At 37.6% G+C, this 27027-nt stretch overlaps 1 protein-coding gene across 1 annotated transcript; it reads left to right on the forward strand.

Annotated features, from left to right (window-relative positions):
* Positions 1-1834: 1834 nt before the first annotated feature.
* Positions 1835-26930, forward strand: LOC106911624 (high-affinity choline transporter 1-like). The gene is made up of 8 exons (XM_088012914.1): positions 1835-2285; positions 4267-4380; positions 7911-8066; positions 11629-11777; positions 14330-14473; positions 21850-22003; positions 23588-23805; positions 23878-26930. Exons 1-8 carry the CDS (start codon positions 1988-1990, stop codon positions 24421-24423), a joined length of 1779 nt encoding a protein of 592 aa, XP_087869040.1. The 5' UTR covers positions 1835-1987; the 3' UTR covers positions 24424-26930.
* Positions 26931-27027: the final 97 nt, after the last annotated feature.

The raw sequence follows: 27027 nt of genomic DNA on the forward strand, positions 1-27027 counted from the left end.
TTTTTGTTAATGTTGTTGTGATTTTGTAATTTGTAATTCTTAGGTCTCCTAAGAAATGTATTAACGAAGCACAACTAATTGTGCTTCGTTAATGTTGTAGTGTTTTGCATCTCAGGGCCACCGTAGGAAACAGCTGACTGTTTCTTGGCTAGCACCTGTTTTGCTGTAGTCTTACTTTTTGTATTTCTACAGTACAGTTTGTGTAATAGCACCCTCTGGTGATCAGAAACTGAAATACAGGTTACCGAGTTTGTTTAGGTTGGTATTCTACCAGTTCGTTCTAAGTAAGACCTACTTCCAGGTGAATTTTATCCATGTTAAAATTAAATGATTCATTTTCATAGGTTAGCACCGAACAATTTCAAATAAAATTCAGAGATCCAGCATGAACATTAGTTCAAACATCAATGAACAATGTTCATAGATGAAGAGCTCTACAAAGATTTTTATTAATATCTTTCAAATAATAGCTGAACAAATGGAAATTTTATCAGCACAAACAAGCACAAACGTAGATGAGTTGATTGACACCAAATTTGATTGATTTTATAAAAGTGAGGGGGCTGGTTGACCTTTAAACTTTCATAAATATATCTTCAAAGCCAAAGCAGTACAGATGAAATTTTTTCTTGTACAAACAAGTACCAACTTAGCAGAGCTGAGATTGTGCAAATAAAGAAATAAATGTAAATATGAGCAGGGACTCAAAGAACTGTGTAATGTGAATGGTTGACCTCTGATGACTCCTAGAGAACATTTTTCTTAACATATTTAGAATGATAGTGGCATAAATGAAAATTAAAAAAATAAAATAAAATAAAATTCTGTATGATTCAATTATTTTCAATATTTGTGGGGCATTTGTCAATATGGCCGTTTCTCCAATTCAGAAAGACATATTTACGCTTTTCTCTGAACAGTTCCGTCCTAACATTGCAGGCTTGTTTGTTTTCAGTCATATGATTAATATTATTATTACTATTATTGTTGTTGTTGTTATATATATATAACAATATATATATAATATAGCATATATAGCATCCATCCATATCCATATATGGATGGATGGATGGATGGATGGATGGATGGATGGATGGATGGATGGATAGATAGATAGATCCTCAGGTGTGCTGCATACAGTGAGACACATTATGATAAACAAGTTCAGTTTAACTTCATCAGAACAGTCTGTAATTTTTTATGTCTTGTTCAAAGGAAACATTTTCTACTTTAAATGCTTTCAGTATTTAGTACAGGTACTAAATTTGACGAATGTGGAAGGCCGACTTCACTCAGGTTTTGTTTTTATCAGTCAGAAAATCATTAGAAAGCTCAATATTAAGGAACAATATTTTTTGTCCCTTATTTCGGAAAGTGAAACTCAAACATTATGTTCATGTTTTCAGTTTTTATCAGTGGTCGCTTTCAAAATAAAAGCCTGCTTAAAATATATGTACAGACAGAATTATGACTAACATACATTTCAGATGTCTAATCACAGCCTGTTTTTCTGACTGGTGGATATTACAGGAACCTTTTTCACTATTTTCTCCTCCTCTTAAAATGAGTTTGGAAAAGTTTTAGAACTGTGTTTGTTTTGTGATGCTGTGAGACCTGGTATTTATTTTTCAGTGGTGAAGACTTGCTAGCAACTAGCTACATTTATGTAGATTAATGATTACAGGGACAATATGGCAGATGGCTGCAGTACATCAGTCAAATAACTGATGTACTGCTTAATGCTAATAGCCAGAAGAGCTAAATAAATTAGTGAATGAACTAATTAATTTTAAATAAAATTCAAAATAATTATAATAAATACATGTATTTAGTCTCTCTGGGGATAGGCACCAGCACCCCTCCCAACCCCACTAGGAAAAGGAAAATGGATGGATGGATGGAAATGTATTAATTTATGATTTTGTATTTTAATGTCTGTCTTGACCATGTTTATTGAAACTTTCACATACTGAACTTTTTTTTTTTAATGCATTGGATTGTGGCACTTGTGGCACTCCGTATAGCACGTAGCAGCAGAAAGGCATGTTCAGCAGCAGCAGGCAGGCGCTTATTTCCTTATCAGGGTACCCGCCGCCTCATCATGGCTCTCAACATCCCCGGTGTGACCGTGATGGTTCTTTTCTACCTGCTGGTTCTCGGGATCGGCATCTGGGCTTCCGTCAAGTCCAAGAAGGAGGCAAAGAAAGGCCGGGGGGACAAGACCGAAATGGCTCTGCTGGGGAACAGGGGCATCAACCTCGCGGTCGGCATCTTCACCATGACAGGCGAGTGACTGATTAAGAACAGAGGGACACGAGGGGAGAGCCTGGCTCTGCTTCGGCTTAAGATTTTACATAATTAATTGATAGATAGATAGATAGATAGATAGATAGATAGATAGATAGATAGATAGATAGATAGATAGATAGATAGATAGATAGATAGATAGATAGATAGATAGATAAAATCATGTTACAGTATTCTGGTAAAGACGTGTGGTCTATTATACATTAGTGATAATTTAGTAATTTAGATTAACCACAATTAGGCAGTTGAGTTTAGCTATGAAAAACATATAAGTGTCAGCTGTTTTTAAATAGAAACTGCTTTTAAAAGTGAAACTATTTCAGAACAGGAAGCTGATGTTTGTAAAGAAAAACAGCTTACAGTAAGAATGTAGCATAAGACTCAAAGAACTGTGTAATGTGAAATAAAAATGAGTCAGAATCAATTAACTCTCTTTATCATGTACATTTCAGATCCGCATGGTTTAAATTTGCCCTTCGAATACCTTCTGCTTTTAGGTGTTTGTTGTTAAACTTGCTCTATGCGGCTTGCATGCAGGTGGAGGACAGGTCAGTCCGGTCATGTTTGAGTTTATTTTATGAGAAACCAAAAGGGGAAAAAAAGAAGTGCTTAACCAGTTTTTCTACATAATGTTTTTAAAATAATAGATACTTGTTTTCTATAGTGATCAGTTTGACTTGGTATAAAGCATAAAAAATACAAGAGGGAAAAAAATAGTCGGTTTGGTCATGTAACATTCACACTTCAACAAAAGGGATATCCTTCACATGAAGGATATTCCTTTTCATATGTAACCATATGTAACCATATATGGGAGACGGCTTATAAAATATCACTTAGTGGTATTTGTATATAAAAATGATATTTGCTAGTTTTGTAGTGGTGGAAAAAAAAGTAATTGTGGAAGCTCCCCCTACTGTTATGATATGGTCACAGAACTGTCTGGAAATACTTGTTAAAAAAACCCCCAAACAATTTTAAGTTTCTGTGTGACTTTAACTTTAATTATCTCAAACAAAAAACAAACATTAAATCAAATTTAAATTTCTACAAATCAGTTTTTCCACAAGAAAATTGATCTTATCTAACTTTTCATACTTTTTTTTAAAATCAAACTCCAGTAACTACTTTGTTACTGGAGTAACAAATGTTTTCTCATTAAAACATCCAACTACCAAAACAAGAATAAACTAGTATGTTTATTCTATATATGTTTATATTTCCATGTTTATATTTACATTTCCTCAATTGAAACCAGAAACAGGGGGGAAATTGATCATTGATTTTCATTTTAACAGGTACAGTATTACATGTTCATGTTTAAAATAACAAAAGCCTAAGATCACTGACTAAAATGAAGTTAAAAACTGGTGTTGATGGTGCCGTGTTCTGTGAAACCCTCCACACATGAACTATGTTATCAGTCAGTAGCAGCCTCAGGCTTTATTTAGCCAAACACTGCCAATAGCCGCTGGTAGCACTGAGTCCTTTTGACATTGAACTCAGATGAGATTAAAGAAGGTTTTTATTTGATAAGTTCATGGTGTTTTTGTTTTCTGGTTGAAAATATATTTGGGACCAAATTTTGTGTTTGTACAGAAGAAACCGCTCCTTTAATAGTTACAGTAAATTTTTTAACAGTTCCTGTCTTCTTCCTGTGACAAATGTATCAGTTTTTACATTTCTCATCTACGATTTTTATGTTTTTTTAATGATTATTATTTTATTTTAAATATGAAAAGGAAAATCAAAATCAAAACTCTTGTTGATTTATTTTTTGACAGCATAAAAGAACATTTTTTAATATTTCGACTAACTGTTTTGTATTGGAACAAATAAGTACTTGTTTTCTTTTGAATTTGTGAGTTTGTGAGTGAAAATATGCACATGGCAGCAGCAGCTGCGGCCGCGGTGCTTTCTGCCTCTGTGTGAAGCTGTGTGTGTATTTCTGTCCCTCAGCTACATGGGTTGGAGGCGGATTCATTGTGGGCACAGCTGAAGCTGTCTACAACCCATCCATGGGTCTGACCTGGGCTGTGATGCCGATAACAGCAACACTGTGTTTCATAATAGGTAAGATTTCCTCTCTGTTGTCCTGTAGAAACAGACAGAGTGTGTCATGATCAGTTTCACTGAGGATGGTAAATTATTTATAGCTTCAGCTGGGACGTCTCTCTGTACAGGAGAGCAGACCACTTCATTATGCTGAGTGCTACCTCTACTTGTTGTAGATCAATCAATGTCTTAAGAGCAGCAGCAGACACTGATTTAAAATAGGTACTGATTTAAAATACCTGCTGGCTAAAAAGGCCTGTAAATAAAGGCTGTTCATTTAGTGGGAGCAGAGATGAGACATCAAAAGATGTAGGCGTCATTTCTATCAAGTACAGATTTTCATCTTAAAGCAAATAGCTTTTCCTAACATTAGCAGCAACACAACTGTCATAAACACACTAAGCTAAAGCTTCACAGTGGTTAGATGCATGATTATCTCAGACTGCAGTGATGCACTGGCTTTAGGAAAACTAGAGTGGAAAACTTTCCTTAGTCTTAGAGCTTCATTCTTGATTTTAGAGAAAATTGTGGTGAAGCCATTAACTGCTGTTCTTCATCTGTATCAGATGACAGGATCATTGTCAGGCAGGGTTTCATAAATTCAAATGAAACAACTCTTCTAGTCTCAGATATTTTGCTCCAGATGTTCAGTCATGCTAGATCTGACTTCAGCTTTGGGTGCTGTTGGCCCTTTGTCCCTGCTGAACAGGCTGAGGGTTTTGGCTGGTGTTTCAGGTTCTGTTTTTAATAAATAAATCTTCTTGTCAACAACTTTCAGTCCTGTTCAGTTTGGTGTTCCATCAGGTCCTATTTTGGAGCCAATGTTGTTTTTTCTGTATCTACTCCCTCTTGGTTCCATACTGTCATCTTTTAAGGATTTGTCCTGCCATTGTTACGCAAACAGTTGTATATTTATTTTCTTCCAGATGAAGTCTCAATACTGCATATTTTACTAAAATGCCTAGACAAAAGCTGCATGTATGACAGTTTTCCTAAATTGAATTAAAAGAAAATGAAACAAATGAAGATAAGGGCCTCTTGGTGTTTTCATAAAAATCAACTTTTGGAAATGCTTGAAAGTCAGATAAAATCTTTGGTTTGATTCTGTTTCTATCAGTGGCGAAATCTTGCTAAAAGTATCTCCACTGTCTCTCAACCTAAACTGGAACTTTTACTTCCTGCTTTTACTTCATCTGACTTTACACACATCCGACCAGAACTTAACAAGATCAGCTGCAGCCTCTGCAAAATGCTGCTGCCAGCAGCCTTTTCTCATGTGATTCTGCTGTTAATGCATTGGCTCCAGGTTATGTTTGAGCCATATCAAGATCCTGGTTTTGAGTTGGTAGCTTTGCTTTTACAGGCAGCAATCTACATGTCAGCCCAATTAGGGCCTTGAGGTCCGGTGATGAAGACCAGTTGATAGTCCTGACTACCTGAGGCCTGAAGGAGGCAAGTTTTTCTTCTGGAATGCCAAAACTCTCTTCCTTTTTCACTGAGATCAGCTGACTCAGCAACTTCCTTCAACAGCCGCTTAAAAACATCTTAATATCTGCTTTTGTTTAATTGCTTTGTATATTTTAGTTGTTTATTTAAGAACTTTATAATCATTATGTCTTAAAAAAGAGCCACAAGTTTACTTACTTCCTACGGAAAGATTAAAACATTTTGTGTTTCCAGTGTAATGGTTTGCCAAAATGAGGATGCTGAGGCTGAAACGAGTGGTGAAGAATATGATGATGGTAAACAGAACCTAAATCTGTATTTCTTTTTGAAGTTTGTACAGTCATTCAGATTCAACATAATGCACTCTACAGAGCATTCAAGCACAGAGAAGAACCTGTGTTCTAAATATAAGGAGTGTTGTTCTAAGTTCTAACCACATAATTGTAAAATTTGGCATTTTGAAAATGAATTAGCTTAACAGAAACATGTCAATTTTGAAAAAACACGATTTTTGATAAGATGTTTTAAGGTTTTTTCCAGTTGTATTGAAATTGGTTTATTTTTCAAAACTGCATTTGGATCACATGAGTCTCATGATCTTGGACTGCACAGTGGTGCAGTTGGTAGCACTGTTGCCTTGCAGCAAGAAGGTTCTGGGTTTGATTCCCAGCCTGGGGTCTCTCTGCATGGAGTTTGTATGTTCTCCCTGTCCATGAGTGGGTTCTCTCTGGGTACTTCAGCTTCCTCCCACAGTCCAAAAACATGGACTGTGGGAGGTTAATTGGTCTCTCTAAATTCTCCCTAGGTGTGAGTGTGTCTTGTCTGTCTCTGTGTTTCCCTGCGACAGACTAGCGACCTGTCCAGGGTGTACCCCGCCTCTCGTCCGGAACGTTCGCTGGAGATAGGCACCTCCCGACCCCATTAGGGACAAGGGTGTATAGATGCAGTCATGGATGCAGTCTCATGATCATGTGATGCAAAAAAGCATCGTGAACAACAAAGAAGAAGACGACAGGAAGTGGTTGGTTGGCAAGTTTTTTTTTATGACTTATTGTGTGAATAAACTTATTCACATGTGATTTTAACTATTTTTTATGGAAACACCATAATGCAAAATGGTTTTTCAGCATTATTGAAATATTGACAGTTTTGCTCACATTTGTGATGGAAACTTAGTGAGCAACGCTTTGAAGCTTTGTTAGCTTCAAGCTTTTGTTATAGACGAATCAGTGAATAAGGATGGAGAGAGACGGGGAGGGATCAGTGGAGGGATTCAGAACTTGCTCATACAATCATGTTTCCTTTGCTCCATCAGGTCCCGGCTGCACTATGTATGTAACAAGTCTTTTAGTGTCAGTGAAGCAGAGTGATGGACAGAGTTTGGAGATGTTTTTGAGATGAGAGACAGAGATTTACAGAGTTGTTTTGATGTTAGTTTCAAATGTAAGTTGAGGGTTGAAATCTTACACCAAGATTGTTATCTAGAGGAAAAAAGATGAATGTTGTGTGCAGAGATGGCCAACAGCACCCAGGTGTTGAGGCGTTACTGGAACAGCTTTTGTTTTTAGTGTTTAGTTGGAAAGTGATGTGGATTAATCTGGAGGCAAGGTCGGCTTTGATGTGCATAACAATAGAAGGAAATCCTGTGATGAATGATGAGATGATGCTGAATGTGAACAGGGTGGGGTCCAAGGACCGACCCTTGAGGCACACCACCGCTGACTGAGTCTATTCAGGATCTTGCTTCTGCTCTGTTATTGTAAAAAATTAATCAAAATTCTGCAGTTTTTTTTTTTTTTTTTTTTTTTACATGATGGCACATTTTTGATAAAGTGCACTTACTTCAAGCATTAATTTGTATAATTTCATAAAAAAGTAAAAAAAAAAAAAAAAAAAAAAAAAAGCCCTGACAGTTAACAAAATCTACCCAAACAACAGATAGATATCCCAGTTTTAGACCAAACCTCTTGTTTAAAGCAGAGATCATCCTTGTGGGAATGTCTCACTGCTCACTATGTCTACTGAAAGTGCTAAAAAAAGGACAGGAATGTGTTTTGTTGTGTCACTACATGACGCGTGACTGTTTTCATTTACAACCGAAGGTGGCTTCTTCTTCGCTGAGCCAATGCGGAACAGTAAATACGTAACTATGATGGACCCCTTCCAGATCAAATACGGGAAAGTTCCCACAGCTGCTCTGTCACTGGCCTGCCTTGTATCGGAGATCATGTGGGTGACAGGAACACTCATCGGATTAGGTAAGAATGTTTTTCTATATATGCATCAGTGGAGTGTGTGTGACAGTGGTTTGTTGATCCTGGCAGCTGAACTTCAAACTGCTTCTATTGTGCATCTCTGACATCATTCTACATCAAGCAGCAGCTGCAGCAGTGATTACTAATATTGTACTGTTGAAATTAATATCAACTTCATTACATTTATACAAATATTTATAATGTTTAAATAAACCATGCAAACCACAAAGTACAACATAATCATTTGCTCATCAGAGTTTACATTATATTTCTCAATATGATGATATTGTATGATTTTGTTTGCATTACTAGACATGCAACAGTTCATAAAATCCTCATTGGAGTAACCCAATGCTGTCAGCTCCGGCAGAACAGCAACTACACTGTTTCACTTTTTACAACACTAACACTAACTCAGATTTCTGTAAATATTTCCAATTTAGAAAAACTAAATTCATGGTTATGAACCTCATTTTTTTGTCTTGAACTTTGTTTATATTTTGCATTCTGGGACCTCTGCTATAATCTGAATAAATGGAACTGGAATAAAACTAAGAATGAAAGAATCAGTTTGTATTTTTTTAACTTGGTTTTTAATAAGAGCCATATCAGAAGAAGGTTCATGTTTCTGTTGTGGAACAAATTAACCTAATGTTCACATATTAAATGAACTCAGAATGGAGAACCACAACTGTCAGGAGTAAAAAAAAACGTGGATCTTTTCACATGAAAATGAGATTTTAAGATGCTCATGATGCTGGTGTGAACTTCTGATATAATTACATGACAAGAAGCTGACTTTCCCACAAAAAGGGGAAAAACACATCAAATACAGTTGATGTATTTGATTTCACTATAAAAAAGTGCTTTCGTTCAGTGTAAATTCAGAGCAGAATCTAAACAAAGAGGGAACAGATCATCACAAAGCTCTTGGAACAAAACAGCAACAAACATGATGGAAACCACTCCTCAAGGTGAGTGTGTCTGCTGCTGCTGCGCACTGACAACTCAAACACTTGTCTGACTCAATTCTGTCTGTTTTCACCTTTCACACTACATAAATCCCATCTCACTGAACAACATGCCACCATAATGTTTCACTAACAAGCCATAAAAATCCTCAACCTGAATACTCTCCAAGACCCAAAATAACTAGTTTTATTTAGATGCGTTACTCTCTGTATTTAGTTACAATCCCCAGTAATGATGAGTGAGTGGAAAGCCACATGTCAGCAGCCGTCCTCACATTTCTGAAATACTGCACAGGGTTGCTTGCTGTAATGAGACCTAGTTGCTGACTTCTTCTAGTGAACCGACTGGCTAAGCTCTGCTCTCAGCCCCAGGGAGAAAACCCTGCAAATCCTTTGGGATATGTACCGATACACACAGTGTGTGTGAAAAACAATGTTTGTTGTAATAAGTACACTGACACTTAAAAGAGCTGCAGGTATCAAAATGAAACCATGAAACAGAAATGGTGATTGACTCTGAGTGTAGTACTGCAAAGCAACTGGAAACTACAGCTGCAATATGGAGCTATCTATCTATCTATCTATCTATCTATCTATCTATCTATCTATCTATCTATCTATCTATCTATCTATCTATCTATCTATCTATCTATCTATCTATCTATCTATCTATCTATCTATCTATCCATCCATCCATCCATCCATCCATCCATCCATCCATCCATCCATCCATCCATCCATCCATCCATCCATCCATCCATCCATCCATCCATCCATCCATCCATCCATCCATCCATCCATCCATCCATCCATCCCTAACTGCTTTATGGACAACATGCACTACCCAATTATGTAAGATCAAGTATTTCACTCGGTCTTTGCCAGTAATAAATGCAGCAGAAAACATTTTAGCAAGCTATCATCATGTCCCATGAGAAAACTTAAAAATTCCAACCAGGTTGTTTCAGAGCAGAAACAGAAGGAACTCTTTATTATTATTATTATTATTATTATTATAACCATGTGGTTCATATGTAAACATATGGACCCTGGACTATTTGCAGTTGGGTATTTGTGGTTGCACCTGTTCACAAATTTTTTCATAGCGCATATCTAAAATATTTAAAAGAAAATGTGGCTTGGGAAGCTGTGATCCCTGGGCACTGGGTACTTGACACGCTATTGGCTGCCGTTTGCATTTAACTGCATTCAGCCCTGAAGAGCTGAAATGGAGAAGACTGCAGATATTAACTTCTGCAGTCGTGTTAAGATGGTTTCCACTCTGTGTGTTGATGCATATGAAGGTTTATTTGGTGTTTGAAACTATTTTAAAACAGTGACACTCCCTCTAGCTGTTTCTAGAGAGAGTCTCACATATTGACTGTAACCCCAATATGTGGTTACAGAACACTGTGTGTTCACCATAACACACTTTAGTAATTCCAGTGCACTGATCGATTATTCACAGTCTGGATTTCATGTTTGTAGTGAACTTTAAGCTTTAAGTTTTTTCTTCTAAGTCCAACAACAGCAGGAAACACACCTTCCTGAAACTTGCATTTCTTTATGGTGCAACTTCTACTTTCTTTACCTTTTTCTGTTTTTTGGATGTCAGCATCCAAAAAACATTATAAGATAAGATAGTACTTTATTCATACTCTATCCAGTGACATCCATAAAAGTCACACATGCACATGATCAAGTGATCAAAATACACACTGTAAAACTCTAGCCACTGATCAATCTCTCACCTATCTGGTATTGTACAACTCTATACCTAATGGAACAGAAGACTTTTCCAGTCTCATTGTTACTAACAGACAGTTTGTACTCAGGGTCAGTGTCAGATGCAGTCACTCCAGTTTCATACTAACAGAGGCAGCTTTCTTCAGAAGTCTGTCCAGATATCCAGCATCCCACTTCCTAGAGTTGCTGCCCAATGCCCAAGATGACTGGCCATGACAGACTGGTGGAACATGAAGAGGATTTTATTACAGACACTAAAGGAGCTCAAACTCCTCAGGAAATGGTGCATCAGTATTGGCAGTGCCATTAGAAAACGTGTGTATGTGTCATGATTTAGAACGTGAAGTTGGTAGCTACATATTAAACTAATATAGCTATTAATCTGAAAATAAATATTGCCCCAGTTGGAGCAACTTCAAGCTTTTGGCTTGCTGAGTTGAGTGAATATTTATCTCTATACAGACAGAGGATGTGTACAGTGTGGGGTGCCATTTGTAAAGTTATGTTGTAAAAAAAAAAGAGCAGCAGTGATTCTTGGTTATTTAACCATAAGAGGGAAAAATACCTGGCACCATTCTTCAGTCAAATTTTGACCATGTTATTCATTCAATGATAGAAATCCCAGTTTTAAACTAATATTTAATTAGCAAGCTAGCAATATAGTTAGTAAACTAAATGTCTTACCAATGTCGCTAATTGCATATTTAGTTTGGAGCTGGATATCTGGCTTGCTAACTAAATAACTTTTTTAATAATGATAACTTTTGCTAAAGTGCTTTCTGGTAATAGGAACCCAGTCCATTGTATGATGTAAATGCTTACTGTTTGCCTGTTGTGCATTTGGTCAGGAGTGACCATGAGTGTAATCCTGGATTTGTCCTACACTGTGAGCATCTGGATATCTGCTGCCGTTGCCATCATCTACACACTGCTGGGTGGCCTCTACTCTGTGGTTTACACAGACATCATCCAGCTCATACTCATTTTCATCAGCTTGGTGCGTTTTTTTCCCACTTATTCTTTTCTAATTTAAACTGTAGATGTCTTTTGAAGTAATATGTGTCCATGTTTGCAGCTATGAATTTGATGCTGATTAAAATGCTTCCCTCTGGCATTCTGTTTCAGCCGTTTCTTCATGCCAAGCATAAATGACATTACTGAAAGAATCGTCCTTTTTATTTTCAGTCAGCTACCAGCCGGTAGAATCTGGCTGATGGCCAAGAGCTTTCAGACCTGCTCTATGCAGTCCAGTAATTTTTCTTGTCTCAGCACAGTTCAACACGTTCTCCCGTCAACTGATGCATGTCGATTGATAAAGACGTACCAATGTAGTGAAGAAGCCTTTTTAATTCTTGACTTATGTTCAAACATTTTAACGTGTTTCCTCTGAACTGAGACTGAAGATTTTGGGACAGGTGCTTAAAGCTTAAACGCATGTGGTCTCAAACTTACAACCAAGTTGGCTTTGGAATAATAGATTTGGCTATTCTGAGACCTTAAAGCTGTATAATATGCTTCCTTCAAGAGCTGTAAAATATTCAACTTATAAGCCGCACCCACAAAGTAAAACAAACAAAAAAATAAATAAATAAATAAATAAAATAAAAAACTGGAAAAGCACATAAGCTGCACCGAGTGGCAGGCTGATATCGCCGCCACTCGGTTTTTCACAAGGACGCTGCCTGCGTCCTTAATAAATCTGCTATTAAGGACGCAGCCCTGCGTCTCCAACGCCAAACCATGGATTCGTTCACGTCGAGTTTACGTGCAGCGGCTATCGATCTGTACTGCCAGATCGATAGTCTTCAACTTAAAAGCGGCATCATATGAACTTCTTCCTGTTGTTTCCATGATGAGGGATATGAGTTTGAAAACATTTCTCCGTCGTGACTACTGCTAGGGGCCATCTGAAGCCAGGCTTCGAAGCGTGTACCGAGTAAAAAGGGGGCGTGTCAGATGAAGCTCCGCTTCGTCTGACACGTCTTCGTCTTGCTGAAAACCACGTGACTGACAAAAAACGATGCCTCACGTTGCATGGGTCACATGTCTGCTTTATTTTGCGTGTCGCTTTTCAAAATAAAAGCACAATGATCCGTGCCGCTTCATGGGTTTTTGTATTTGATCGCGCATCAGAAGAGTATTTGTTTTCAGCAGTGGCCGAAATAAAAGGAACCTTGACCAACAAAGGTCATGTGTATTAACGATTTTGATGATGGCATTCATCAAAATGTAATGTTTGTTACCGCCTTTCTCAATTGTTGATTATTGTGTATTTTATGACTTTGAAACTGCATTGTTGCTTCTACACACAAATAAACTTGATTGAAACGGAGCCAGCAAGAAAAAAAAATCTGGCATGAGTTTAAACTCATGTTAGTAAACATGAGTTTGACAAAAACTTTGTGACAATATTGCATTTACTAATTTCTTTTTTGAGATGATCGCTCAAAAGATTTTTAAATAAAAATAATTAACCCCTTCACCTCCAAAATTCTCAGTTTTTGAAATTTCCACTATTTCTTTATTCTGCAAATATATATCAGACTTGCACAGCAGAAACAGACAGCTGTTGGAAGAGAAAAATTCTGGCCTGATGAGTAAAAATATAAGGGATCAGAAAGCCAATAAATCCAAGAAAAAGAATTTTTGAAGAATTTTAGTTTTTCAGGAGGCAAATCAAAACTCAAACTCTGCCCCAACAAGTACTGCACTCCGAATACATTAAAACAACATTTGTCTATTGTCAAATCAGTCGATGACAAAAGAAAACAGCCACTGTCAGTCAACAGGATTGGCTAAAAATAATTTTAATAACTAAAAAAGATTAGTTAAATAGGATTTAATTGACTCTCCTGTTACTAAACATAGTTTGACAAAAACTTTGTGACAATATTGCATTTACTAATTTTTTTAAGTATGTCTATTTGAGTGACACCTGCCACAGTTTCAACAGCAGATGTCACTAGTGAGAAATTAATGAACCACTGAGCAATGAACCTTTGGGCAAAGCAATGGGCTGGGAAGCTTTGCCCATTGCTTTGCCCAAAGCAATGGGCAAAGCAAGCTGGTAGCTGGTAGCTGGTAGCATGTGCTTGTTCTAAATGAACATCAGCACTTTCTTCTTTGATTTCTAATTTCGACTTCCAATAATTCACTTCCTGCTAAAGAGCCCCCTGGCAGTTGAAGAAAAATCCACAGAAAAGCTGTGCCGGGCTACAAGTTGCATGGTTCAAAGCGTGGGAAAAAAGTAGCGGCTTATAGTTCGAAAAATACGGTACCTGAACCCATATCAAGCCGATCTTAGAGAAAATCCAGAATAAAACTGTCCTTCAGCACCCAGTTCTTGCTTTTCAAAATTAGTGAATTTGTGTAACCATTCTTTGAAAAAGAGCAGTTCAAGTAAATCCTTTAAACTCCCAAATTTCCAATATTCATAAAGAAATTCTGACTGAAACAGTATAATTTCTAGACATTTTAGCCCTATGGTCTACAAACAGCAATGATCTTATTCTGAAAGGAGGGTTTATAATGAACGTGTTGTGGTTCTAGTGGCTGTGCGTTCCCTTCGCCCTGATGAGTCCGGCTGTCTCAGACATCACCAAGACGGCCTTCAACCAAACCTTCCAATCTCCCTGGGTGGGTTCCCTGGAGGCAGGCCGAGCCTGGAGGTGGATTGATAACTTTCTACTTCTGGTACGACCAGGTTCCATGTTTCATTTGTAAAAATGTGAATTCCTCTGTCCAGGCATGAAAAGGGGTGAAAAGTGATGACAATTCTAGGGGCCCTGACCAGCACTACCCTCCACAATTTAATTATTTATATTTTGTTCATAGACATAAAATAAAAAAAAATCGGGGTCCTGTCAAATACAAGATTGTTTTTAGCAGTAAAAATTTAATGGTACCTCTCCCAGACCAAAAAACACACATCCATTTTTGCCCTGAACCCCCTATCTGTGTTAAATGGTTCGTTCCTGCTTGGAGCAGTGATGTATGCAGCTACAGTCAGTAGAAGCTGCAGCTGAATACAGCGGGAACTGTGGCTGTTACTATGTTGCTAAGAAAAGTTATAAAATCAGGTTTTCAAAAACAAAATAGAGAGAGGGAGAGAGAGAAAAAGGCAAGAGTGTTAATTTATAACCCAGTTTTTCTCCAAGAGAGGTGGGCAGATTGTGTGAGATTTAGCATAATTAGCTCAGCTACGGACTACTGTAGCATATTCACTAGCATTTAATGAATTAAGGAAAAAAATTACCAACATAACTTGTTCCCTGTACCTTTTAGCACTTAACAGATGAGTGAGTGAGCAGAAGCTTGAAAACACGTCCCTCCTGACCTGTTCTCTCCTGAGTGAAATTAAAGCTTTTATATAAATATTTTTTCACATATTTTTTAAAAACTGTCATTATGTTGTGACATTAATGAGAGGTAATCTGTGAAAAATCTATTTCCTCTTCTTTCTCCCAGTGCTAGAAACAACCAGTCAGAGGCAGGAGAGTTTAGTGCTGTCATGTGGTGCTTCTCATCCTTCCTCCTCCTCGATTTGTGCCGTGCTGCAGTTAGCATAGCACAGAGCTTTGCAGATTATAGACTCAAAAAATTGTAACAGCAGCTGCGCAGGGGGCCCAATCAAATTTTTTGTCAAGGGGCCCAAGATTTCTGGCAGCGCCCCTGGAGCCGCTGGAGAGATCCACTAGTTATTGCTGTGGCTCTGCATCACTAACAAAAGAACCCTCCAGTAAGTAAATACTTAAAGCAAAAGATATGTAACACGTTGGTAACACTTTATTTGAAGGGGGTTGAATAAGACTGTCATGACACTGTCATAAACATGACATAACACCTGTCATAAACATCAATAAGTCTTCATGAATAGTTATGACTGTTGTCATAAAGCGTCATTCGGTAAATAATGACACTTTTTCTGAATGAAGACATTTCGAATAAGTTGACATTATTCGAAATGTCTTCATTATGACAACTTGTCATTAATCTAAACAAAATGTCTTCGTTATGACAACTTGTCATTAACCAAGAAATCATGATCTGACATAAATTTGTTATAAAACGATTAAACTTTAAAAATTTGCTTTATGTAGTAAGCTCTGCCATGTTGTTTAGTCTTAATTTTCTTAATTTAATCAATCCTAAAGTTTTACAGCAAGATGTCTACAAAGCACTTATGAACTTAGCATTTGAAACATTATTTAAGGCTCTTTTAACCCTTGTGCGTGCGAGGACTGAGGCAAACGTAGAGAACTGTGGCAAATGATAAAAGTTTTACGTGTGTGGGGTCGGTTTCTAAACACAAGGGCTAAGTAGTGCAATACACCATCTCCACCAGTGAGAGGCAGCAGTGCACGAACAGGCGTGCAGTGTGTTGGTGAAGAAGAAATCTTCCATATTGTGGCGCAAACCTAACCACAAGTTATAACGGCCAGACCTCCTGTTTAAAAAGAAGCCGAAGTTTGATACCTAATACATATAAGGTATGTCTCTTATTAATTTTACATGTTCTTTGAGAAAATAACATTGATAACATTAATAACTCTCTCTCTGTAATGTTAGCTATAAGCAATTCAAGCCAATCCTACCTTGCTGTAAGTTAATGTTAGCTAAAGTTATTAAACACAATTACTGTAACGTTAGCCCTTAATTTAAATATATTTTAAAGACAGGCAAATAGTTTTTCCCCCTCCAATTTTAATCTAGCAAATTAAAAGCTAATATATATAGTAGGGGTTGAACGACTACATATTTTTTAAGGTCGACTACATCATGATAATAGTCGAGTCGATGTCGACTAGTCGCGGTGACGTCATAGTGACGTAAGCGCAAAAACCCTTCACAACTACTTGGAGGCTTTATCAGCTATTTTCACGGCAAGTATGTACCCCCCCCCCCCCCACACACACACACACACACTCCCCTTCTCCCGCTTTTACTAAGTCTATTATGCAGAATTAAAAGAGCAATAAACAGATCATTGTTCGTGAGCAGGGAGAAAAGTTCGTTGTACAAAGTCGGGTATGACTTTTTTTTTTTTTTTTTTTCCAAACACCGGCTGATGCTGATGATCTCTGGATAGTTACTCGTATAGGAGTCAAATTATCACACTGACCACTGGTGCTTTTGGAACATCACGAACCAAACTTATTATGAACGGATCCCGTTTGGTTACAGTTGAATTTAACGAAGCCTCCTGCTGCTCCTCCGCCCGATGCGCAGCAGGAGGCTCTGCTGACTCAGCAGCGGCTCTCTGAACCGTCATGCAGACGGCGGCCGAGATCCCCTCTGTCAGATCCTCAGGATGGAACTTGGACTTAGTTTCCAGATATCTTTATAAGAGCATAAAGCTGCCAGGTTAAAAGCTTCAATACGCAGGGTGACGCTGATCAGTTGGATGGATAAAAAAGCCTGACATCATGACGCGTTGTAACACATTACTCCGGTAGTCTTTTTTATTTATTTATTTTTTTAAGCATTTTTTCGGCACTAGTTTATTTGACAACGATCTGACTGTAAGGGGGCAGAGAGAGCGGAGAGAGGCCGGGGCCCAGCGAATGGAGGACGGGAGTCGGACTCCTGATTACCGTGGGCTAAAGTCTCTGTATGCGGGGCGCCGCGTTAACCACCGCGTCGCGCAACGCCCCTATTGCGGTAGCCTGTGATGTAATTTACAGTTTGTAATTATTAAATTATTTACATTTTTATACAATTTGAGCTTTCTGACGAACTCACCTAGTCCACCTTCTTTCATTTTCTGGGAAAAATCTGTTTAGTCAGACTGGCCCAGAAAAAAGTCAGTGCAGAGAAAAGAATCGACAAGTCGACTAGTCGACTAATTGGTGCAACCCCTAATATATAGTCAAAGTTATCCTTCATGTGCATTATTTAGCGACTTGGCTGATGTGACACAGTGCTTGTGTTCTTTGCTTTGGCAAGTTTAGCCACATGAAGACCCAGGCTAGCCTAAGGACACATGGTGGGGAGGACAAAGTTGGCTAATGAAGACATGCTACGAGTGTGGAGGATGATAATAAGGACCAGCCACCAGAGAAAGAAGTTCCTATTTGACCAAAGAGAAAGAAGCAGATGAAATATTCCCCAAGAAAATTAGGTAAGTCGTTTTTGTGTTAATATTTTCACCATGTGAAGTGGGGTGGGACAGCCAGGTAAGTGGGCAATAGGGAGCAGGAATCAACATTCACCAGCTGAGTTAAGTTACGTTTTAGACAACTAAAACTGATGTTAAATCTATTTATTTATTAATAAGCTTTAGGGCTGAAACGATTCCTCGAATGATTCGAGTACCTCGATTACTAAAATTCCTCGAGGAAAATTTACCTGCCTCGAAGCTTCGTTAATTTATGTTTTATTAGTTAGCGCACCGTGTTTCGGCCGGGACTTCATTTGCGTTGCGCGGAGCTCTCACTTCCGCCTCTGAGTTGTTGACAAAAGCTAAGTCTCAGCGGCATAAAGTCCAATCTTCAAGATTGGCCCGTGGGGATTTTATTGATTGATGATAATGCCAGACTTTTTATCGTTTTTGGGGAACCAATAAGCATCCTTAAAATGACTGGGGAATGCCTGGAGTACGGCAGCATTTCTCCTCCGGGGCTGCTGGTTGAAAGCGAACGGCGGGAAGAGCGCTGAGGTGAGCGGATAGACTGAACAGGGCGGGCGGCTGAGTAGCTGATGCTTACCGTGTAAATGTAGCTTTACCGACGAACCGCACAATAAATTTCATATCCCGGTCTGAAGAAACGGGTGGCGGAGCGCATCGTACATGGCTGGTAGATGAGTTTCTGAGTGTGACCAGTGAAGGTGTCGTAAATATCCCGTATTGCTTCCCCCCGTGTTCGTCCCCCGGTCTAACGGTTCGTCAGTCCGCTGGTCTATTTCCTCCCCTCCACCCCATGTTCGTTCATTCGCCCTCTCCTCCCACTCCAGGCGGCATTTCCCGTATTTTCAAACCCAAAGCGTGACAGGTTAGGTGGCAAGGTGAGTTTAATTAATCTATTAAACTCACTGAAGATGAATACATAAACTAAAAGCTGGATTGTAGACATTTTTTATAAGCATATTTGTGAGCCTGCCTCTTTATTATTAAATTCAATATAATTTCAGATTTTTCTATAACTTTTCTTCTGGTTAACTTAGAAAGTGAGCTATTATTGTTACAGGTTAGTTTTCTAAACTACAAAAAAGCAACTGTTAGGGATGCTCAAATATGAAAAATTGGACTGATATTGATATTTGATAGTAACACCGGTATTATGCCAGATTTACCAATATTTCATTTTAGATTTTTTTTATCCGATTACTCGATTAATCGTAAGAATAATCGATAGATTACTCGATTACTAAAATATTCGTTTACAACAGCCCTAATAAGCTTCTTGCAAACAACCCTAAGTTAGAGTATCTGGTTAGAAATAATGCTCATTAAGTAAAAAGATGCATTCATGTGCCTAAAACTATATGTTAAATGATGCATTCCAATAACAGTGGCAGTCTGTCTGAACTTCTGCCAGACAAATATTTGATCAGAATAATTTTGTTCAGCTCCAGTTATTATTCCACTTGTAATAAGAAATAATTGTATTGCACTTTATAACAACCAGTCATGTTAACTAGGCATTTGTCTGCCAGTCTACCATTCTGACAGTGTGCAGCAAGGGACATTTTTGAAATGGTATTTAAATAAATGCTGGAATATGATGACATTGTTTTTTGTTTTTGTTCTTTTTTTTAAGTGACCACAATGAATTGAGTCATCACCGACTATGAGAATGTCCAGAAGAGATTCACCAAGTTTGAATTCATGAAAAAGCTTTCGCCATGACTAACTATTGCAAGAACAGCTGTAATTTCTGAGCATTTCTGGACACCTTCAAAGAGCTGCTTCCAGGAAATGAAGACAAGAAGAAGATCTCCTGTTTTCAGAGCAAGGAAGACTATTACGAAGGAGATGGCTGACATAATCAAAGCAAAAAATGTTACTGTTGAAAGAACCTACTTTGTTAAGTTAAAGAATAAGTAATTCTGTTTTAGTTTTTCAATCAGCATTTCAGAGTAATTCATAACCAGACGTTAAACCCTCTGTTATCTTAGAACAAGTTATCTTTTGTTTTATTCCAATGTACAAAGGGTTTGTTCTACAGTTATGATGGTAGTTATAAGTCTTTGAGGTAAGACTTAATATCAATAACTCTGTTAGCATTGCATTTGACACTGTAATACTAAATTACATCTTTATAATTGTTGCTACTAGTTTCAATTTACTTGAGGTAAAAGTTAATATTAATGACACTGTAATGACACTTAATGACTTAATAACTGTTGTAACTTGTTTCACTTTACTTGAGGTAACAGTTAATATTAATGACACTGTAATAACATTTAATGACATATTCATAACTGGTGCTACTTGTTCCACTTTAGTTGATGTAAAAGAAATTGTTAATGAGTCTGTTATTAAATCATTTGACCGTGTAATAAAGCTTAGTGAAATCTTTATTGCTTGTCCTACTTGTTTTGCTTTATTTCAGGGAGTGGAGATATTAATCATTGTTTTGTTAAAGCTTTTGCTAGTGTAATAATTAAATCATTATGACTACTATTATGACAAATTTATGTTAGATCATGATTTCTTGGTTAATGACAAGTTGTCATAACGAAGACATTTTGTCTAGAATGATGTCAAGCTGTCATAACGAAGACATTTTGAATAATGTCAACTTTGTATTAAAAGTGTCATTATTTACTGAATGACGCTTTATGACAACAGTCATAACTATTCATGAAGACTTATTGATGTTTATGACAGGTGTTATGTCATGTTTATGACAGTGTCATGACAGTCTTATTCAACCCCCTTCAAATAAAGTGTTACCAACACATTTTATTTACTTTCCACTGCTCAATAGAAAGAAACACATTAACAATAAAAATCAGTCCACAGTTCGTTATTTTATTACTTAGATTGAATCATGGTAAACTGCCACCTTATGTCTTGGAAATCAAATCTAGCTAAACTGCTACATTGCTTTCATAGCAATGTAGCAGTTTTCTCCTTTTCTGTTGAAGGTAGCGAATATTTCAATTATATTTAGCTCTCTAACTCTTACTTTAATAAGAAGAGTTTGAAACTGGAGCGGTTGAGCGTTACCACTAGCCGACAGCTCAGTATGGGAAACGAGAGCAGACGGGCTACTGCAGCTGACAGTAAATAAAAATAAAGTATGCCTTTACCTTACCATCTTCAACGTAAAGCCTTTAAAGCCACAAAATAAAATCTGAATATTTTTCTAGAAAACTGGTGCTGAACCTTAAGTTCAGCACCAGAGAAGTTATGATACTTCCCAAATATTCAATTTCTACATATTTATAGGTTTTAACAATGGAAACCCCAGGCCCCTCCCCAAAAATAAATAAATGTTTAAAGCAACTTAAGTAATAATTTAAATAACACATGATTTGTAGAACCACTGCAATAAATCAATATTTATGAGGAATTTTATTAAGTGGTAACTTAATAAAACTTTTTATTTAGAGCCTTAAGTTTTTGTAAAAGTGTAGCAGAGATTAGATCTGTGACACTGAACCAAACTCATAAGCAACATTTGAATCTTATTTTTGACTTCTATAGGTCTCAACAGGTTGTTTACTGAGAAAAACACTTTTGTTATTCATTGCTACTTACTAGTCATTTTTGATGGTGCAGCTTGAAAACAAACAATTTAAACCACATTTTATCTTAACTTTGCTGACCCCCAAAATTGCTCTTAAAAAATATCCCTGTTTATGGTCCCTCCCAATAATGAGATGAGATTTACGCCCTTGGCTGAAGATGATCTTCTTTGCGATCTAAAAGTTTTTCATAGACGATATCTGAGAAGTTCGTCTCGCAACACACCAGTCTGGGGTTGGGGAATACTCCAGACGGCCCGACTCCACCTTGAGGGAAACATTCTTCAGCCCAATCCTACATCCTGCTGTTTCGCAGTACATCTCCCGCCAGCTTCCCACAGCTCTTATTTTTCCTGCCCCTCTCTGTTTCTCAGGGTTTGGGGAACCTGGGTCTGCAGAATTTTCACCAAAGGACGCTTTCTGCATCGTCCTCGTCTACAGCCAAGATCACCTGCTTTGCTGCTGCGTTCATCGTTCCCACCCTGGGAATACCGCCTATTCTCCTGGGAGCAGCTGCTGCGTCAACAAGTAGGAACCACTGTGGAATAATAAACTAATTCACCACATTATGTTGTCATGAAGTATCATGACAACATAATGTCATGTATTATGTAGGACAAAATCTTTATTCTTGTTCCTTAAAATAGAAAGATACAGAGTGCTTGGTGTTAAGTAGTAAGATTTAAGTGAAGGGACAACTCATAGATGAACATAATTCAGTGGAAATAACACTTTGTAGAGATACCAAAGCAGTTACTGTGAAAGCCTTTTAAAGCCTGTTTCCACAAGGTTTTCATTGGGGTTTCAGATGTGATAGATGATTCACATTTCTTTTTATCCATTTTTTAAAAAGTTAAAATAAAACGAACATATTACCAACTCAAAAAACTATTTTTTTTCTTAAGAGACAAAAGTTTTCCCACTTCTCACTGAAATAAAAATGGGTGTGTAAATGATGCCAAGAGTTTTGAATGTTTTTGTTTGTGGATGATTGATTTGTATTTTCTTGGCCAAGAAAATTTGTAGTCTTTTCTCAGAAACAAGAACAGAATTGTAAGTTAATCTCTTCAGATTTCTTTAGCCAAGTTCAATAAACAGCCCATGTCTCCTTTGAGTAAAATTCATTGGATGTTTGTGTTCCTTTTTTAATCAAAGAGGCAAGGTTATGTAAAATCCACCTTTTTAGCTTTTACATCATGTTATAATGTTATTCCCTCAGAAACAGATCTGGAGTGTTGCTTTGATTCTTTCATGCATCTTTGAGAAATTCTTTAGTTTCCATGGCAACCATCCAGCTGTACAAAACACCTGGGTGAACCTAGCCCAGCCTTCGAGGATGAAGCTCCTCCTCAGAGCTGCTTCCGCCTCTCAGAACAGCTCCTTCACACTAGCCAGCAGCAATTAGCAAACACCTGGGGGAACTGCTTTGAGCAGTAGCTCATTATAGGAGCTACTGCTCAAAGCAACCCTGGTAAAAATGTTGCTAAAGGGATGACTTCCTGAAGTTTTTGAAAGAGAAGGAGCTTCTTAAAGAGACAGAGGCCCAATTTCAAGGCATTAAATCAGGAAGTCAAATTCTAAAGTCAAATTGCTATGTATGCATATCATTTTTATAATAACTGAAGGTAACATAGTTATCATAGTTACTTGATTGTGCTATGAAATTATGTGCCTGGAAAATATGTAAAATATTATTTGCTGTGATTTTTGCTACAAAGGGGTAGATCCCCTTTGTAGCAAAAATCACAGCAAATAATAGATAAATTATTTTGTGTTGAACCAAATATTTCCCATTTTATAAAAAAAAAATTAATTTGTTGGCAAGATCTAGATTTTTTATAGGAGACCGTTTTTCTTTTCATTTCACGATGCTATCTTTTTATGTTGAAGTCACATCCAAACGAAACTAAGCAGCTAAAAATTACAATATCATAAAAAACTTCAATATTTCTTTTTGCTCATTTTAAAAAGGAAAAGGATTGAAGAGGTATGTAAACGGTCTGAGATATTGAAACCTGGATTGTCCACTGTGGTTCCATAATTTTTTTAGGATCAGTTTTCAGACAAACCAAACAAATAAGGATGTTTTCATTCTTTATTTGTTCTCCTCAGACTGGAACCTGACTTCTTATGGATTCCCGTCTCCTCATGAACGTGGGGAGACAGGGCTCGTCCTGCCGCTCGTCCTTCAGCACCTCACCCCCTCCTACATCTCCATCATTGGCATCGGGGCGGTGGCAGCTGCTGTGATGTCATCCACTGATTCAGCTTTACTTTCTGCAGCCTCCATCTTCACCTCCAATATTTATAAGAACATCCTGAGGACGCAGGTGAGAAGATGACAATGCTCACCCCCTGATGCCGTTGGGGTGATTTATTTTTTTGGTATTCCTCCTCGGCAGGCGTCTGACCAGGAGATCCAGTGGGTGATCCGCTGCTCTGTAATAGTCGTGGGCCTGGCTGGCACGTCGCTCACCTTCCTGGACAACAGCGTCCTGATGATCTGGCTGCTTCGCTCTGACCTCACCTACACCCTCATGCTACCTCAGCTCATCTGCGTGCTCTTCTTCAGCGTCTCCAATGGTTACGGGGCCATTCTGGGCTGCGCCGTCGGGATCCTCCTGCGGCTGCTCTGCGGGGAGCCAGTGCTCGGCATACCAGCCATCATCAAGTTCCCAGGATACACTCTGGAAAACGGCATCTACATCCAGCGCTCGCCGATCAGGACGATCTGCATGCTGTCTGCCGTGTTCTCCATCTTGTTGTTCTCCTACCTCGCTTCTGTGCTCTTCAAGCGAGGCCTGATTCCTGAGAAGTGGGATATTTTCAATGTAAAATCTCAATATTCAATACAACTCAGCCATAAGGCTGTCACTACAGACCACAACCTGAATGATCCAACTGAAGGCAGTGAAGTGTGTGAGCTGAAGTTTGAAACAAAACTTTAGTGATAAATGACGTGGTGCAATATGCAGTTTGATAACTTTTAAAATAATGATTTCATGATGATTGCGACATAGCCGATATTTTTTTTTTAACTTTGCATCGACAAACAACACATATGTTTTTTGTTATAAGAGCCCAGCATTTCTGCAGTTTTATGCAGCAGTGAAATGTTAAAACACTCACATACAAGACAGCTGCCTCCCTGGTCCAAATACATCACAGACAAAACCAGAACCAGACGTTTAATGGTTCAATTATTCAGTGGTAGCTGCTAATAGTGAACTCGTCAAACTGCTAAAAAGGGTACTTTTCCGACCCAGTTTCTTCAGATGGTCAATGTGAACAGGTATCAGGTTGTGTGAATTTCCCCTGGGACCCGACATACTTTTCTTTTTTTGTTTTGTTTTTTTCAAACCAAAAAAACAAAACAAACAAAAAAACATTTAAATTGACGTGAGACTCACATTAAAACTAGAAAAGAGCAACTTTTTTTTTTTAGAGTAACGAACAACCTTGATTACTAAAATACTTGGTTAAGCTCAATGATTTTTAGATTCATTCTGCATCAACAAAGAATGTTTAAAATAAAAGACAAATATAGCTTTCCATGTCATACAAAACTTTACTGACAAAGTCATGCATAGCTAGTAAATATTTGCCTTTCTGTATTGATTATGCAAACAGTTCTGTGGAAAACACAGCTAGCACTAGCTTAGCTACATAGCAGGAAAAGGACTAACTTCTAACTTCTAGCTTAATTATTAAGCTAGAAGTAATAATTATCAAATTGTGAGGCAAAAAAACAACGAAGGATTAACTGTCTTAGGTAAAACTTGTAAATATTGGTAGTGCAGAAATCAACAGCGACTTCTTTTTGGTGACATAAGTCAATTCATTTTTGAGTCCAAAGTAAAAATGTTTCAAATCAGAATTTTGACTTGGAAATTTGCTTAGTGTGTGTCAGAAATGTACAGCTCACAATCCAACATGGCTGCCATGCGTAAAATGTAGTTGTAACTTACAGAATTTTATTTATTTTTGCTCTTATGAAGGTGTGTGTCTGCGAAAATCAGTCACATATATGCAGTACCAGCATGCATATATGTGACAGTAAAAGTCCTGCTGAGGTAAATTACCGATAGAGATATATGTTTTTATTTCTGACGACATTGTAAAGAAAAATACAGGAACGCCAGAACACGAGCGCCATATTAGTTTGGCACAATCCACTTTTGTTAAACTAATATTTCCTCTGTTGAATTATTTTTATGGCTTTTCAGTTCTTCCAAAGTTTGGAAAACTAATTTTTTTGCTACAAATGCTTTGTGCCTTTTTTTTTAAATTAATGTTTGCTTTCAAAATTTCATCCCTACCCTGTGCCTGTTTTTTTTTTCTGCGGGAGGATGTTTAGCATCACTTGAATAACTAATAATTTAAAGTAATTTAAAGTAATTCCTTCAATGAGCTCATCAAATATGACTCAGATCATTTTCACCAGGAGGAGGTGACTCAGTTCCTCCAATTTGATCAGAACTCATATTTTATTTTATTTAAAAATCAATGGACCAAAATGGAGCCATGATGATCGGAAACAGGGATACAATTTTCAGAAAAAAAAAAAATACAAAACCTGAATTGTGAGGTTTGAAAGTTTGTGACTACCAAGAAACTGGCACTCAGTGGCAGGTACATGAGTAGCTGCCATTTGATTAGCAAACTGAAGATCTTGAGGGGAAATTAAGTGAATGCAGTGACCAATAATAGGTTTAAAGAACCTGCAAAGCAAGATGTCATTTGATACATCTTGTAAAACAAGTAGGTTTTAATTTGTATGCATATACTGTGAATGAATGTACTGTGAACGGGGTGATTATACTGATCATATAATCCCCCCGTCTTTCCATTCAGCCCAACTCATTTGGGCTGGATGGAATTAATCCAGTATCTGGAGTAATTCATCCAGATACTGGATGAATTACTCCATCCAGTATCTGGATGGAGTAATTCCATCCAGATACTAACAGACTGCAGCGGTTTGAAACCAGAGTTTTGTGGTGGTCCTTAGCTTCGTACCAACATGAAGGGTTGTGATAAACCAGGCGTCCCATCGGCAGGTGTGTTTGAACCTTTGTCCAGGACAAATAAAGAAGTGACTCTGGTCTGTTAACCGAAGTCAATGCAGGTACTTCAAGTTTCTGAACTTGAAGCCATCTACCTTGAAGTGATCTAGCTGCTCATTTAATTTCCCATCTGGGTCTAATAAATTCTGTCAAATTGAATGACCTAAATGAACCAAAACTGAACACAAAGTGCTTCCAGGTTGTTTGCCATCATAAGCCTGAAAACACGTAACGTATTTGTTACGTCCAAGTTGAATATGAAGTTGGTACGGACTTTTTGTGTTTAAACATATATTCCTGTTTACCAATGAGTGCAGAAAGTTTATGAATGTCATTGTGAATAATACAATCATAGAAATTCTCCATTAAACCTGCCTTGTTTTAAGATACCAAGGCTGAATGAGTGTGTAATCAAACTAAAATCAGCAATTCTTGTTAGTTTTTTCTTGCCTTTAGTGAACACGTTAAATTGTTTTTCTGTTGTTG

Source organism: Poecilia mexicana, unplaced genomic scaffold, assembly GCF_051168715.1.
Source record: "Poecilia mexicana isolate PSO_F unplaced genomic scaffold, ASM5116871v1 scaffold_15, whole genome shotgun sequence".
In the NCBI taxonomy this organism is placed as follows: domain Eukaryota; kingdom Metazoa; phylum Chordata; class Actinopteri; order Cyprinodontiformes; family Poeciliidae; genus Poecilia; species Poecilia mexicana.